The sequence below is a fragment of the Microcaecilia unicolor genome, chromosome 8, assembly GCF_901765095.1.
Source record: "Microcaecilia unicolor chromosome 8, aMicUni1.1, whole genome shotgun sequence".
Lineage (NCBI taxonomy): Eukaryota > Metazoa > Chordata > Amphibia > Gymnophiona > Siphonopidae > Microcaecilia > Microcaecilia unicolor.
In genome coordinates this window covers 232,100,419-232,114,701 of record NC_044038.1, presented here as the reverse complement: position 1 = coordinate 232,114,701, position 14,283 = coordinate 232,100,419, and the positions used below count along the sequence as shown (strand labels likewise).

General features: G+C 46.2%; 1 protein-coding gene across 2 annotated transcripts in view; it reads left to right on the top strand.

The window, feature by feature from the left end:
* LOC115476755 overlaps positions 1-14,283 on the top strand; it is a 71,412-nt gene that overhangs the window by 17,238 nt on the left and 39,891 nt on the right. For both annotated transcript variants that reach the window (XM_030213329.1, XM_030213330.1), the window contains exons 5-6: positions 5,792-5,914; positions 12,312-12,378. In XM_030213329.1, the coding sequence (XP_030069189.1) occupies positions 5,792-5,914; positions 12,312-12,378 (190 nt within the window). The remainder of the gene's footprint in view (positions 1-5,791; positions 5,915-12,311; positions 12,379-14,283) is intronic.

Below are 14,283 nucleotides of genomic sequence, written 5' to 3'. Positions count from 1 at the left end.
ACTGCACTGTGTATGAGGGAAGGGTTTTCTGCTTCCTGAACGATGCATTATTTTAAAAAAAAAAAACGTTGTGCCTTTTTCTTTGCTAGTTCACATTTCACTTTTGGGGGGCTGATGGTGTTATTATGATTGTAGTTTATTTCTTTTTATGATTGCCTTTAATCTCTTTCCCCCCCCCCCCCCCCCAGCTTTTATCAAGCTGCACTAATGGTTGCCACGTGGCAATGCCGAATGGCTTTGTCGGAATTACTGCCTTGGGGACCACTAGCGTGTTTTGATAAAAGGGGGGAGTTTGATAGTTGTATCTTTTCCTTTATTTTATCATTTGATAAATGATTTTTTTTTTTTTTTAAATATCAGTTTGATTTAGTTCAAAGGTTTTATTCTATTTATTTATTTTTTTATAAATTTTAATTTCACATTCATGTATATACATAAATTCAGGAATATGGAAAAACAATTCGTTATGAATAAAACATTACTAGAAGGAAAAAAAACCATATCATTTTTAAGACCACAATATGGTTATCCAAGATCTAAGCAATTAAATATTTATGAAATATCAAAGTAAACAAAGGTAGAATTGAATACAGCCGATACATAGCATAATATTCAGGGTTTAACTCACTATTTCCTTACTAGAGACAAACTGAAAGTTTCTCAGGGTTCAAAGGTTTTATTGATGATCAGCAGAGTACACAAAACTGACATTTCTCATAATATCATTGACATTGGTTTCATGCTATACACATCAGTAAGTCTCTCCTACTGTATCATCAAGCATTTATATTTCCTCCCTCCCACCCTCCGTCCCTCAACATTCCATCAAGTGTTAGCAACTTTACTTTCAAGGCATTATTAAGGATACATATTGGAGTGGAGGAGTGGCCTAGTGGTTAGGGTGGTGGACTTTGGTCCTGGGGAACTGAGGAACTGAGCTGGATTCCCACTTCAGGCACAGGCATCTTCTTGTGACTCTGGGCAAGTCACTTAACCCTCCATTGCCCCATGTAAGCCGCATTGAGCCTGCCATGAGTGGGAAAGTGCGGGGTACAAATGTAACACAAATAAAATAGATACTATTGGAGATTCTATATGGAATGTTGCTACTATTTGAGGTTCTGTTGCTACTATTTGAGATTCTACATGGAATGTTGCTACTCTTGGAGATTCTACATGGAATGTTGCTATTCCACTAGCAACATTCCATGTAGAAGGCTGCGCAGGCTTCTGTTTCTGTGAGTCTGACGTCCTGCACGTACGTGCAGGACGTCAGACTCACAGAAGCAGAAGCCTGCGCGGCCACATTTTTGATCTGCAAGGGCCGACTTCTACATGGAATGTTGCTAGTGGAATAGCAACATTCCATGTAGAATCTCAAATAGTAGCAACAGTGGAGGAGTGGCCTAGTGGTTAGGGTGGTGGACTATGGTCATACTTCAACTTTACAGTTTAAAAACGCCCAACAGGTGGCTAAATATGCATTTATTACCGAATCAATTTCAACAATCCATAGGTTGCTGTCTCTTCAGAGAGGCTCTCTTCCTATTTTGTTAAACAGATACCCTTCCCATCCAATCTTCCCAACCCCACTACGCCTTTATTACCTTAACATTCGTATCACTATGTTCAAGCAGTGGAATTGTGATACTTAAATAACAGAACTACATGACCTCCCACTAGAGGTCATTCTCATAGTCATGGGATCTTTCGGTTTCCAGCCTCTGGTCCATATACAGTGGGGGAAATAAGTATTTGATCCCTTGCTGATTTTGTAAGTTTGCCCACTGACAAAGACATGAGCAGCCCATAATTGAAGGGTAGGTTATTGGTAACAGTGAGAGATAGCACATCACAAATTAAATCCGGAAAATCACATTGTGGAAAGTATATGAATTTATTTGCATTCTGCAGAGGGAAATAAGTATTTGATCCCTCTGGCAAACAAGACCTAATACTTGGTGGCAAAACCCTTGTTGGCAAGCACAGCGGTCAGACGTCTTCTGTAGTTGATGATGAGGTTTGCACACATGTCAGGAGGAATTTTGGTCCACTCCTCTTTGCAGATCATCTCTAAATCATTAAGAGTTCTGGGCTGTCGCTTGGCAACTCGCAGCTTCAGCTCCCTCCATAAGTTTTCAATGGGATTAAGGTCTGGTGACTGGCTAGGCCACTCCATGACCCTAATGTGCTTCTTCCTGAGCCACTCCTTTGTTGCCTTGGCTGTATGTTTTGGGTCATTGTCGTGCTGGAAGACCCAGCCACGACCCATTTTTAAGGCCCTGGCGGAGGGAAGGAGGTTGTCACTCAGAATTGTACGGTACATGGCCCCATCCATTCTCCCATTGATGCGGTGAAGTAGTCCTGTGCCCTTAGCAGAGAAACACCCCCAAAACATAACATTTCCACCTCCATGCTTGACAGTGGGGACGGTGTTCTTTGGGTCATAGGCAGCATTTCTCTTCCTCCAAACACGGCGAGTTGAGTTCATGCCAAAGAGCTCAATTTTTGTCTCATCTGACCACAGCACCTTCTCCCAATCACTCTCGGCATCATCCAGGTGTTCACTGGCAAACTTCAGACGGGCCGTCACATGTGCCTTCCGGAGCAGGGGGACCTTGCGGGCACTGCAGGATTGCAATCCGTTATGTCGTAATGTGTTACCAATGGTTTTCGTGGTGACAGTGGTCCCAGCTGCCTTGAGATCATTGACAAGTTCCCCCCTTGTAGTTGTAGGCTGATTTCTAACCTTCCTCATGATCAAGGATACCCCACGAGGTGAGATTTTGCGTGGAGCCCCAGATCTTTGTCGATTGACAGTCATTTTGTACTTCTTCCATTTTCTTACTATGGCACCAACAGTTGTCTCCTTCTCGCCCAGCGTCTTACTGATGGTTTTGTAGCCCATTCCAGCCTTGTGCAGGTGTATGATCTTGTCCCTGACATCCTTAGACAGCTCCTTGCTCTTGGCCATTTTGTAGAGGTTAGAGTCTGACTGATTCACTGAGTCTGTGGACAGGTGTCTTTCATACAGGTGACCATTGCCGACAGCTGTCTGTCATGCAGGTAACGAGTTGATTTGGAGCATCTACCTGGTCTGTAGGGGCCAGATCTCTTACTGGTTGGTGGGGGATCAAATACTTATTTCCCTCTGCAGAATGCAAATAAATTCATATACTTTCCACAATGTGATTTTCCGGATTTAATTTGTGATGTGCTATCTCTCACTGTTACCAATAACCTACCCTTCAATTATGGGCTGCTCATGTCTTTGTCAGTGGGCAAACTTACAAAATCAGCAAGGGATCAAATACTTATTTCCCCCACTGTACGTAGTCCCTAATAAAATGCCTTGCCTACCCCCCCCCCCCCCCCCATTCCTCCCTCCCCCCTTCCCTTTCCTTCCCCCCTTACCCTGCCATTCCCAAATGCTCCAGGAGTCTGTTAGGGCTTAGCTCCATTTAGCTTCATGCACTGCTGAAATTCTCCCTTCTATCCCGTGTTTCCGGTCTTTTTATTATAATCTAGTTGCTTTTTCAGTCTTTAATTCTTTAATTTCCTCCCAGCAGTCAACGCCCCATAATAAATGATTTTTAAAAACCTGCTTTTTTTTTTTACAGGTCAAATGAACATGAAAAATTTGCTTTAAACAAGCATGACCAGACTTATTTTTGGATACCCCTCCCCCCCCCCCCCCCCCCCCCCCCCACACACACGCAGCCTTTTGCTGAACTGCAATAAGCAACTAGCATATGAATTAGCTGGATGAGGGAACCATTACTGCACTCGTGGAACAGTGCACGTTAACTAGTGTGCTATCCACCGGAATCTATATATGGCGCCTGGCACTGCACATGCAAAGTTGGCCGCACAGCCGAATTGTACATGCAACTTAATTGTTTATTGAGGCAATCAGTGCCAATAAATGGGCACTAACATGCAATTAGCAGCATTAATTGGCTCTAATTAGAATTTATGCTCGCAACTTTCTAAGAGTATTGTGTAAAGTGGTGCGCGTAAATTCTAACATGCAAGTCTCAAAAGGGGGCGTGGCCACGGGAGGGTCATTCCTAAAAATTATGTGCAGTGTTCTAGAACACGCCCGACCCGTGCCTAAATTAGGCGTGGGCATTTACACCAGGTTATAGTTGGCATAAATGGCTGCATTTAAATTTTAGTCGTGGGGACAACCGCTATACGTATTCTATAAACCATGCCTAACTTTAGGCGAGGTTTATAGAACAGCACTAACTGTTGCTGCGGCTAGGAAAGTGAATAGAATGTTGGGTATTATTAGGAAAGGTATGGAAAACAGGTGTGAGGATGTCATAATGCCGTTATATTGCACCATGGTGCGACCGCAACTTGAGTATTGTGTTCAGTTCTGGTCGCTGCATCTCAAGAAAGATATAGCAGAATTGGAAAAGGTGCAGCGAAGGGCGACTAAAATGATAGCCAGGATGGGACGACTTCCCTATGAAGAAAGACTAAGGAGGCTAGGGCTTTTCAGCTTGGAGAAGAGATGGCTGAGGGGAGACATGATAGAGGTATATAAAATAATGAGTGGAGTGGAACAGGTGGATGTGAAGCGTCTGTTCACGCTTTCCAAAAATACTAGGACTAGGGGGCATGCGATTAAACTACAGTGTAGTAAATTTAAAACAAATTGGAGAAACATTTTCTTCACCCAACGCATAATTAAACTCTGGAATTCGTTGCCGGAGAATGTGGTGAAGGCGGTTAGCTTGGCAGAGTTTAAAAAACGGTTAGACAGATTCCTAAAGGACAAGTCCATAAACCACTACTAAATGGACTTGGGAAAAATCCACAATTGCAGGAATAACATGTATAGAATGTTTGTACGTTTGGGAAGCTTGCCAGGTGCCCTTGGCCTGGATTGGCCACTGTCGTGGACAGGATGCTGGACTCGATGGACCCTTGGTCTTTTCCCAGTGTGGCATTACTTATGTACTTATGTAATGCCTAAAGATCAGCGCCGAAATACAGGTGCATTCTATAACAACACATGTAAAAATCAGCATTTTTAGCAGCACTTAACAAGCAATAATGAGCATGAATTGACAATAATTAGAATTTATGTGCATAAGTTGATAAGCGTATGCTGTAATGAACTGCACCTAAATTCTGAAACACACAGTTCAAAAGGAGCATGGCTATGGGCGGGGAAATGGGCATTTTGTGGGTGTTCCAAAATTTACATGCATTATTATAGAACATGGCCCAGTCCACGTAAATCTACGCGTCGGGATTTACTCCACATTTTCATTGGTGTAAATGGAGGCGTGTAGTTTTAGGTGCTGGGATATGAACTGAGTATATTCTAAATACCACGCCTAGATTTGGAAGTTGGAATGGGATGTAAGCCTTTTACAGATTAGCACTCCATGTTGATTTTAATCCAGCCCTTTATAAAATTACCCCTACAGTGATCACCTGGCTTGAGATCATAAGAAATGAAGAGGTTGGAAGAGAGTTCCGTGAAGCTCTTTCCACTCTTGTTCCAAAGTGTTCTAGGTGTTTCTTTGTATCAGTAGAAAATGCAGAGTAAACTAATTTGCTACTTATTCTAATGGGAGGAGAACCAAGGTCCCAGAGTGTTATTACATGTAAGACCCATAAAGATATGTTTCCTTGCTGTTGGCCACCATGCACGGATTGGGGTCCATATTTCTAGAAGGATGTGAATAGTCGAGAGAGCAACAACCAAAATATCAGAAGCCTAAGGGAACAGACTGTTGGAGTATTGTAAAGAACTATTATTTCTTTCAAGGGTTGCCAACATAAATGCGATTGCAGACGTTACTGTAGATTTACGACTGATTCAGTCCGTACATAATATCACCCTGAAGCTTCTAGATGATGTTAACCCAGTCATTGAAGTGAAAGTTAAAGGGTAAGTTATACATCTGTCTATGATAGAGTACATTACAGTCTTCTCTTTAACACTGTTCGCAAGTTTCACTTTTGATTGGAGAGATCAAAATGATTTTAATGCTCTCTGACCAAAGCTTTTCATTGTCAAGCTACCTTCATGTCTGTGTCCTGAGCAGCAGATCATTTAGCAGGGATGTGCTTTCATGGGATGCAAAACAGAAAATTTCAACAAAATATCCTACTACTACTACTACTACTATTTAGCATTTCTATAGCGCTACAAGGCATACGCAGCGCTGCACAAACATAGAAGAAAGACAGTCCCTGCTCAAAGAGCTTACAATCTAATAGACAAAAAAATAAATAAAGTAAGCAAATCAATTAATGTGAACGGGAAGGAAGAGAGGAGGGTAGGTGGAGGCGAGTGGTTACGAGTCAAAAGCAATGTTAAAGAGGTGGGCTTTCAGTCTAGATTTAAAGGTGGCCAAGGATGGGGCAAGACGTAGGGGCTCAGGAAGTTTATTCCAGGCGTAGGGTGCAGCGAGACAGAAGGCGCGAAGTCTGGAGTTGGCAGTAGTGGAGAAGGGAACAGATAAGAAGGATTTATCCATGGAGCGGAGTGCACGGGAAGGGGTGTAGGGAAGGACGAGTGTGGAGAGATACTGGGGAGCAGCAGAGTGAATACATTTATAGGTTAGTAGAAGAAGTTTGAACAGGATGCGAAAATGGATAGGGAGCCAGTGAAGGGTCTTGAGGAGAGGGGTAGTATGAGTAAAGCGACCCTGGCGGAAGATGAGACGGGCAGCAGAGTTTTGAACCGACTGGAGAGGGGAGAGGTGACTAAGTGGGAGGCCAGCAAGAAGCAGATTGCAGTAGTCTAAACAAGAGGTGACAAGGGTGTGGATGAGGGTTTTGGTAGAGTGCTCGGAAAGAAAGGGGCGGATTTTACGGATGTTGTAAAGAAAGAAACGACAGGTCTTGGCGGTCTGCTGGATATGAGCAGAGAAGGAGAGAGAAGAGTCAAAGATGACCCCAAGGTTTCGAGCTGAGGAGACAGGGAGAATGAGAGAGCCATCAACAGAAATAGAAAACGGGGAGAGCGGGGAGGTGGGTTTGGGGGGGAAAATGAGAAGCTCGGTTTTGGTCATATTTAATTTCAGGTGGCGTTGAGACATCCAGGCAGCAATGTCAGACAAGCACGCTGAAACTTTGGTTTGGATGCAAGGTGAGATATCAGGGGTAGAAAGGTAGATTTGGGAGTCATCAGCATAGAGACGGTAGGAAAAGCCATGGGATGAGATTAATGAACCAAGGGAAGAAGTGTAGCTAGAAAAGAGGAGGGGACCAAGAACAGAACCCTGAGGTACGCCGACAGGCAGAGGGATAGAAGTAGAAGAGGATCCACCATAGTGAACACTAAAGGTGCGGAGGGAGAGATAGGAAGAGAACCAGGAAAGGACAGAGCCCTGGAATCCAAGTGAAGACAGGGTATCGAGAAGTATGCTGTGATCGACAGTGTCAAAAGCAGCGGAAAGATCAAGAAGAATGAGGATGGAATATTGACCTCCTGTTTTGGTTTATTTTGTTTTGAAATGGAACAAAAGAAATATGAACAGTTTTGTTCATTTTAGTTTCTTTTCATTTTAAAATGAAGTCTCTCCCCAGGTTCTCTGGCTACATCCTGCACCCTCTCCCAGATAGCCTCGTACCCTATCTATTGTACCTTCACAGGCAGCAACTGCTACCCTGTCAGGGCAACATTCAAAATTGGCATTACTTACCCCGAAGCCAGCGCTCTGTCGTGACAAAATGGTGCCAATTTGTTTTTTGGATTGGCCAACGTCAACATTTTGTTGTTGCACCGTGGGATCAGCAGTTACGGAGGATTGCTTCTGCCCTGTGAGAATACCATGGATGGGAAAAGAGGCTGCTGGGGGTAGGGGGAGCCTCAGGGCTTCGGAGAAAGTCTGAGAGGGTTTCTGTGTTTAGTTTCATGGCGAGAGAAGGGATAGAGCTGTTTATTTTTCATTTGTTGTTCTAAATGCCATTATAGAACTGGTAATCATCGTTAACATAGGCAGCCGAGACCCCTCGTGCCTGCTGAGTGATTATGATGATGTAATAAATCCAGGAGACAATGCATTTATTATCATGGCACAACTTGGCCGCAGCTTTATTTTCATATCATCGAAATGTGCACTAGGTATACCCAAGTCAACCAAAACCTTCCGGCTTAACAGCCCACACAGTCCGCCGCCATTAGCAAGACTGACCAACCGTATACAGAGCTCCCCGCCGCGCAGCAAGGGAGCTCAACCGTAAGCGCAGCTGTCTCAGCTGCCTAGCTTTCTCCATCAGGCTTGGATACCCCGCCAAAGCTGCGACATAAATATATGTATTTTCTTGTCTATCATTAGGGAGGCTGGGTGGGTGCAAGCCGATGCCCGGACGCCGAGAAACTATGGCGTCCGGATTCGGCCCGGGGGTTATAAACCCCCTCGTCCTTCCCCTCCCTTCCCAGCGGGGTACCAGGGGCTGGCGGGAAACCTTCCCCCCTTCCTTGCCCCCCCCCCCCCCTGCTGGGCCCTTTTGCACAGGCCCATCGAGGCACGGCGCCATGTTATGGTTGGCTCCGTGCACCCGAGGGCACTACGCCTCGCTTGACACATTGTGATACCTAATCTGAAGGAACAAGTTATCGAATTAGCTCCTTAATGTGCTATAAGGGTACTTTTTTTTTTTACCATGGTAAAATGGGCCCTGCCATAGCGGCAGGAGCTATTTTTCCTGTGTGCTGTGGGTAAAAAGGCTGAAAATCAACATGGCCACGTGGTAAGATTGATTCTAATGTATGGCCATGCGAAGGGGAGCAGTTACTACCATCCACTGAGTGGCAGTAAGGGATCCCACGCTAACCCAGCAGTAACTGGTAGCGCGTGGCTCTGCCTGATTACCACTGGGTAACTGCTGCAGTAGAACACCAGACCACACCAGACATCACCGCGGAGACCCAGGCAAAGGTATCAGCCTGCTTATCCGACATTGCTGCCTGGATGTCCAACCGCCACCTGAAACTGAACATGTCCAAGACCGAGCTTATCGTCTTTCCACCAAAACCCACTTCTCCTCTTCCTCCACTTTCTATCTCAGTTGATAACACCCTCATCATCCCCGTCTCATCTGCCCGCAACCTCGGAGTCATCTTTGACTCCTCTCTCTCCTCTGCGCATATCCAGCAGATAGCCAAGACCTGTCACTTCTTCCTCTTTAACATCAGCAAAATTCGCCCTTTCCTCTCTGAACACACCACCCGAACTCTCGTCCACGCTCTCATTACCTCTCGCCTGGACTACTGCAACTTACTCCTCACCGGCCTCCCACTTAGCCATCTATCCCCCCTTCAATCTGTTCAGAACTCTGCTGCAAGTCTCATATTCCGCCAGAACCGATATACTCATATCACCCCTCTCCTCAGGTCACTTCACTGGCTTCCGATCAGATACCGCATTCAATTCAAGCTTCTCCTTCTTACCTACAAATGCACTCAGTCTGCTGCCCCTCACTATCTTTCTACCCTCATCTCCCCTTATGTTCCCGCCCGTAACCTCCGTTCACAGGATAAATCCCTCCTCTCAGTACCCTTCTCCACCATCGCCAACTCCAGGCTCTGCTCATTCTGCCTCGCCTCACCCTATGCTTGGAACAACCTTCCTGAGCCCTTACGCCAAGCCCCCTCCCTGCCCGTCTTCAAGTCTTTGCTTAAAGCCCACCTCTTCAATGCTGCGTTCGGCACCTAACCCTTACCGTTCAGTGAATCCAGACTGCCCCAATTTGACTGCCCCTATTGGACCGACCGTTCACTTGTCTATTAGATTGTAAGCTCTTTGAGCAGGGACTGTCTCTCTTTGTTAAATTGTACAGCGCTGTGTAACCCTAGTAGCGCTCTAGAAATGTTAAGTAGTAGTAGTAGAACGTAGTGCCTCATTTTTCCTAGCTCGGGAAATGGCATGCCCTAGGGCTGTCTCTATAATGCAAAATGGGAATCCAAACTTGATTAAATGACAATTCTATCTACTTAGAAAGTTTGAACTATTAGTTTGCGGGCGTCTCTCATATGTTAAACTATTAAACAAATCAGAACCTCAAATCTCCAGATAGAGGCTTCCTGATACATCTGTATTTTCCCCTATCAATTTAGGAGTCCATTAATACCATTGGTTCCAGCAAGGAGAAAGAGAGAAAATCCAATCAATCGCAAAAACTCACACTAAGTGAGAAAATCGAGTGATGCGGTCTTTAGTATATACTTGAGGTTTGATTCGGTTTATGGTAGTTTGGTGATTGGTGTCCCTCACTAGGTGATTAGCAAGGAGAAAGGGTTTTTAAAAAAAAAAAATCACTCGATTTTCTCACTTAGTGTGAGTTTCTTTGCGATTGATTGGTTTTTCTCTCTTTCTCCTTACTGGAACCAATGGTATTAATGGACTCCTAAATTGATAGAGGCTTCCTGTTACATCTGTATTTTCCCCTATCTGGAGATTTGAGGTTCCGATTTGTTTAATAGTTTAACATATGAGAGACGCCCGCAAACTAATAGTTCAAACTTTCTAAGTAGATAGAAATGTCCTAGGGCTGGAAATAACGCTGGCGCCCACGTTGGGCTGGCGGTAGCTCCATATTGCTGCACGGTAAGTCCACGATGGTCTTACCACCGCTTTGAATAAGGACCCCTAAGTGGATTTCAAATCTCTTCATTAACTGTGGGGTCAATATTAAAAGCAATTTATGGACTTTCTTTGAGACATTTAGATTCTATGTTTTTGGGGTCCAAAATAAGGATTTACCCGGACTTATCAAGAGAGACTCAAAAGAGGCACAAGGCCTTTCTGACCCTGCGCCCAAGAACTGTGGCGATAGGAGCTTCCTTCCTATTGAAATTTCCCTGTGTTTGCAGAATTGTATTTCAGTGTAAACAATTTCAGTTTTTTGACCCCAAACAACTGGAGGAATTTCTGCTTAGTAGAGAAGGAGTTCAGGTGGTGGTATAGTCCCATATGTACACTGTTTAACAGCTTCTGAGTGAGGAATCCAGGGCATGTGCTTCATGGGTAAAGTTATTAATACATAATTATTTCCTTTAGATTACTTAAGTAATCTTACATTCTTGATCTGATTTTTCAAAATTGAGGTCGATAATTTGTTGAAACTTACTAGTTTATTATATGTTTAAGTGTGATTTCCAATTTGTGTATTATCATTCATAAAGGTGAAATTATGTTTGTTAAAAAGCTTAATAAAAATAAGAATTAATAAAAGCAATTTATGCAGCTAGAATCAGCTGCGGTCTGGTTAAATCAGCTGTTCAGGGCTAACCGCTACTTTTCAGCAGCATCTGTTTAGTACCAAACTGAAAACTGGTTATTGGGGGGGGGGGGGGGGGGGGGGGGGGGGGAGTTGGCAGTTGGCTGGTTAAGTGCCGATATTCAGCATTTAACCGGCCAGGTTAACCACATAAATAGGACTGATTTTTACCCGGTCCCGTCTTTATGCTGAATTAACCGGCTCTGCAAACCTGGAATTCCAATGCTAAAGCCTGGACATGGCCCAGCGTCGAATGTCCGGGCTTAACGCCAGTGGCAGTTGGCAGGATGTTGATTACTATCAACTGATTATCGGCCCTATATGGGAAGATTCTGGGCACATCCTCAAGCAATTAATACAGAGGCTTTACAGTTATCGCATGTTAATTTTGGCTGATAACTGCAAACAGGGGTGGCCCAACCATTAGGCCACATGAGGTGGAGGCCTCAGGCGCACTCTACAGCAGTGGCATCTCGGGCAGTGGCGCAGCTAGGTGGGGCGCCAGGGGAGCGGCCGCTCCCCCAAGCGGAGTTCTGCCGGTGCCTATTTTTTTATCGTCCTGTTGTAGTGAAAATGTGCGCCGGCAGAAGTCCTCTCTCGCTCCCCCCGCGCTGTCAACTTGCCTCATCCTGGCTCCGCTTCTGATTTCTCGAGGAGTGGCTTTGCAGCGTTTTTACCTCGTCACAACATTCCAAATCCGGCAGCAGCAGCGATTACCGTACGCTGCCCTGCCGCTGCTGGCACCCCCCTCTTCCCTTTTACTGCGGCTGCCTCTCTGATGTAACTTCCTGTTTCGTCAGAGGCTCAGGCAGCTGCAGTAAAAGGAAGAGGCGGGTGCCGGCGGTGGCAGGGCAGTGTATGGGAATCGCTGCTGCTATCTCGGCCTGGGGAGGGTGGTGGCCTGTTAGCTCCGCCTCAGGCTGCATCTTGCCTTGGGCCGGCTCTGACTGCAAAGTTTTATTGCACTTTAAAGCTAAAAATTTTACAAAGTACATGTATTTCTGGTCTGTTTATAATGCTCAATCTTGTAAACTATATTGTTTCAAACTCTTTAGCTTAAATTTGCTTGGCACTCTTATGAACACACTGGTTGACCTGCTGTTGAAAACCCTTAAAGTCACAGTAAGTTGGAATTATAACTTGTCCTGAACTTCTTTAATGAAAGATAAGAGCTGAAAACTTGTTTCTGCTGGAGATTCATTGCCTGATGTAGAACGTGTCTGATAAAGAAAGGACCCCAACATTTCCCCAAATATCCCCAAAAAGGTCCTACTGCAGCAGGAACCTCTACCTGAAATTTGAGGCATTTCTGAGTACTTTCTTTTCAAAAAGATTGCGCTCCAGCACATTGAGCTCACAAAACAGTATTCCTAGTTAATGAAACCCCAGAATTCACTGAGCCAACAGCTCAGTGGCATTGAAGACTTTGTGAATGTGTCAAGGTTAAAGGAGGACACTTTGAACAGAAATTATGAGGGCTCCTTTTTACTAAGCCGCGGTAAAAGGTGGCTTACGATAGTGTAGGCGTGGGTTTTGGGTGCGGGCAGAAATATTTTTCAGCTCACGTAACAAAAATGCCTTTTTAAAAAAAAAATTTTTTTAGCCGAAAATGGACGTGCGGCAAAATGAAAATTGCCGCACATCCATTTTGGGTCCGAGACCTTACCGCCAGCCATTGACCTAGCGGTAAAGTCTCACATGGTAACCAGGTGGTAATGACCTATGCGTGTCAAATGTCACATGGCGCGCGTCCAATACGCGCATCCCAAAAATTATATTTCGTATGTGCGCCAAAAATGAAATTACCACAAGAGCCACGCAGTAGCCGGGCGGTAACTCCATTTTGGTGTGTGTTGGGCACACGTAGATGATTATGTGGCTTAGTAAAAGGACACCTAAGTAAGGGGTCCTGTGCTTTCCGGACGCCATCTACATTAAGCATTCTCCGATTAATCAAACATATAAATGACAAGTGACCGACTCGCCCGCAAATGCACAGTAGAGCCTGAACGTTGAGACAGGAAAAGTCCTAGCCCCGCCTCCACCAGCTCCAGAATCAGAAAGGAGGAGGAGTCAGAGGCGGGCGAGGGGCGGAGAGTACACAAACAGCCCGAACGCAAGTGTAGAGAAGGATGGGGCGTGGGAATCGGAGGGGGCGTGGAAGGCAAGGGGCGGAAAGTACACAAACAGCCCGAATGTAAGTGAAGGATAGGGCAAGGGAATCGGAGGGGGTGTCGAAATCAGAGGGGGAAGGAGCAACGAATGAAGGCCCCACTCCCTGACGTTGCCGCCGCCGCTCCCGCCCCCTCTGTGCCAGGCCCCCTGCAGTGATTTGAAAGCGCAGCGCTTTCACACGGAGATGAGAGGCGCTTTCATATCACTGCAGGGGGCCCGGCATGGAGGGGGGTGGGAGTGGCGGCGAGGAGGGTAGCTGGACATGGGGGGAGGCCAGGGGAGAGAGCAGGGTTACTGGACATGGGGGGAGGGCAGGGTTTGTGGACAGGGGGAGGCCATAGGACAGAGGAGGGTTGGTGGACAGGGGGGGAGGCCAGGGGAGAGAGCAGGGTTACTGGATATGGGGGGAGGGCAGGGGAGAGAGCAGGGTTGGTGGACGGGGGGAGGACAAAGGAAAGAGGAGGGTTGCTGGACATGGGGGTATGGTAGGGGAGAGAGCAGGGTTGTTGGACATGGGGGGAGGGCAGGGGAGGGTTGCTGAACATGGGGGGGGGAGGGCAGGGGAGAGAGGAGGTTTGCTGGATATGGGGGGAGGGCAGGGGAGAGAGGAGGGTTGGTGGACAGGGGGGGGAGGCCAGGGGAGAGAGCAGGGTTGCTGGACATGGGGGGAGGGCAGGGGAGAGAGCAGGGTTGGTGGACGGGGGGAGGACAAGGGATAGAGGAGGGTTGCTGAACATGGGGGTATGGTAGGGGAGAGAGCAGGGTTGCTGGACATGGGGGGGGAGGGCAGGGTTTGTGGACAGGGGGAGGCCATAGGACAGAGGAGGGTTGGTGGACAGGGGGGGAGGCCAG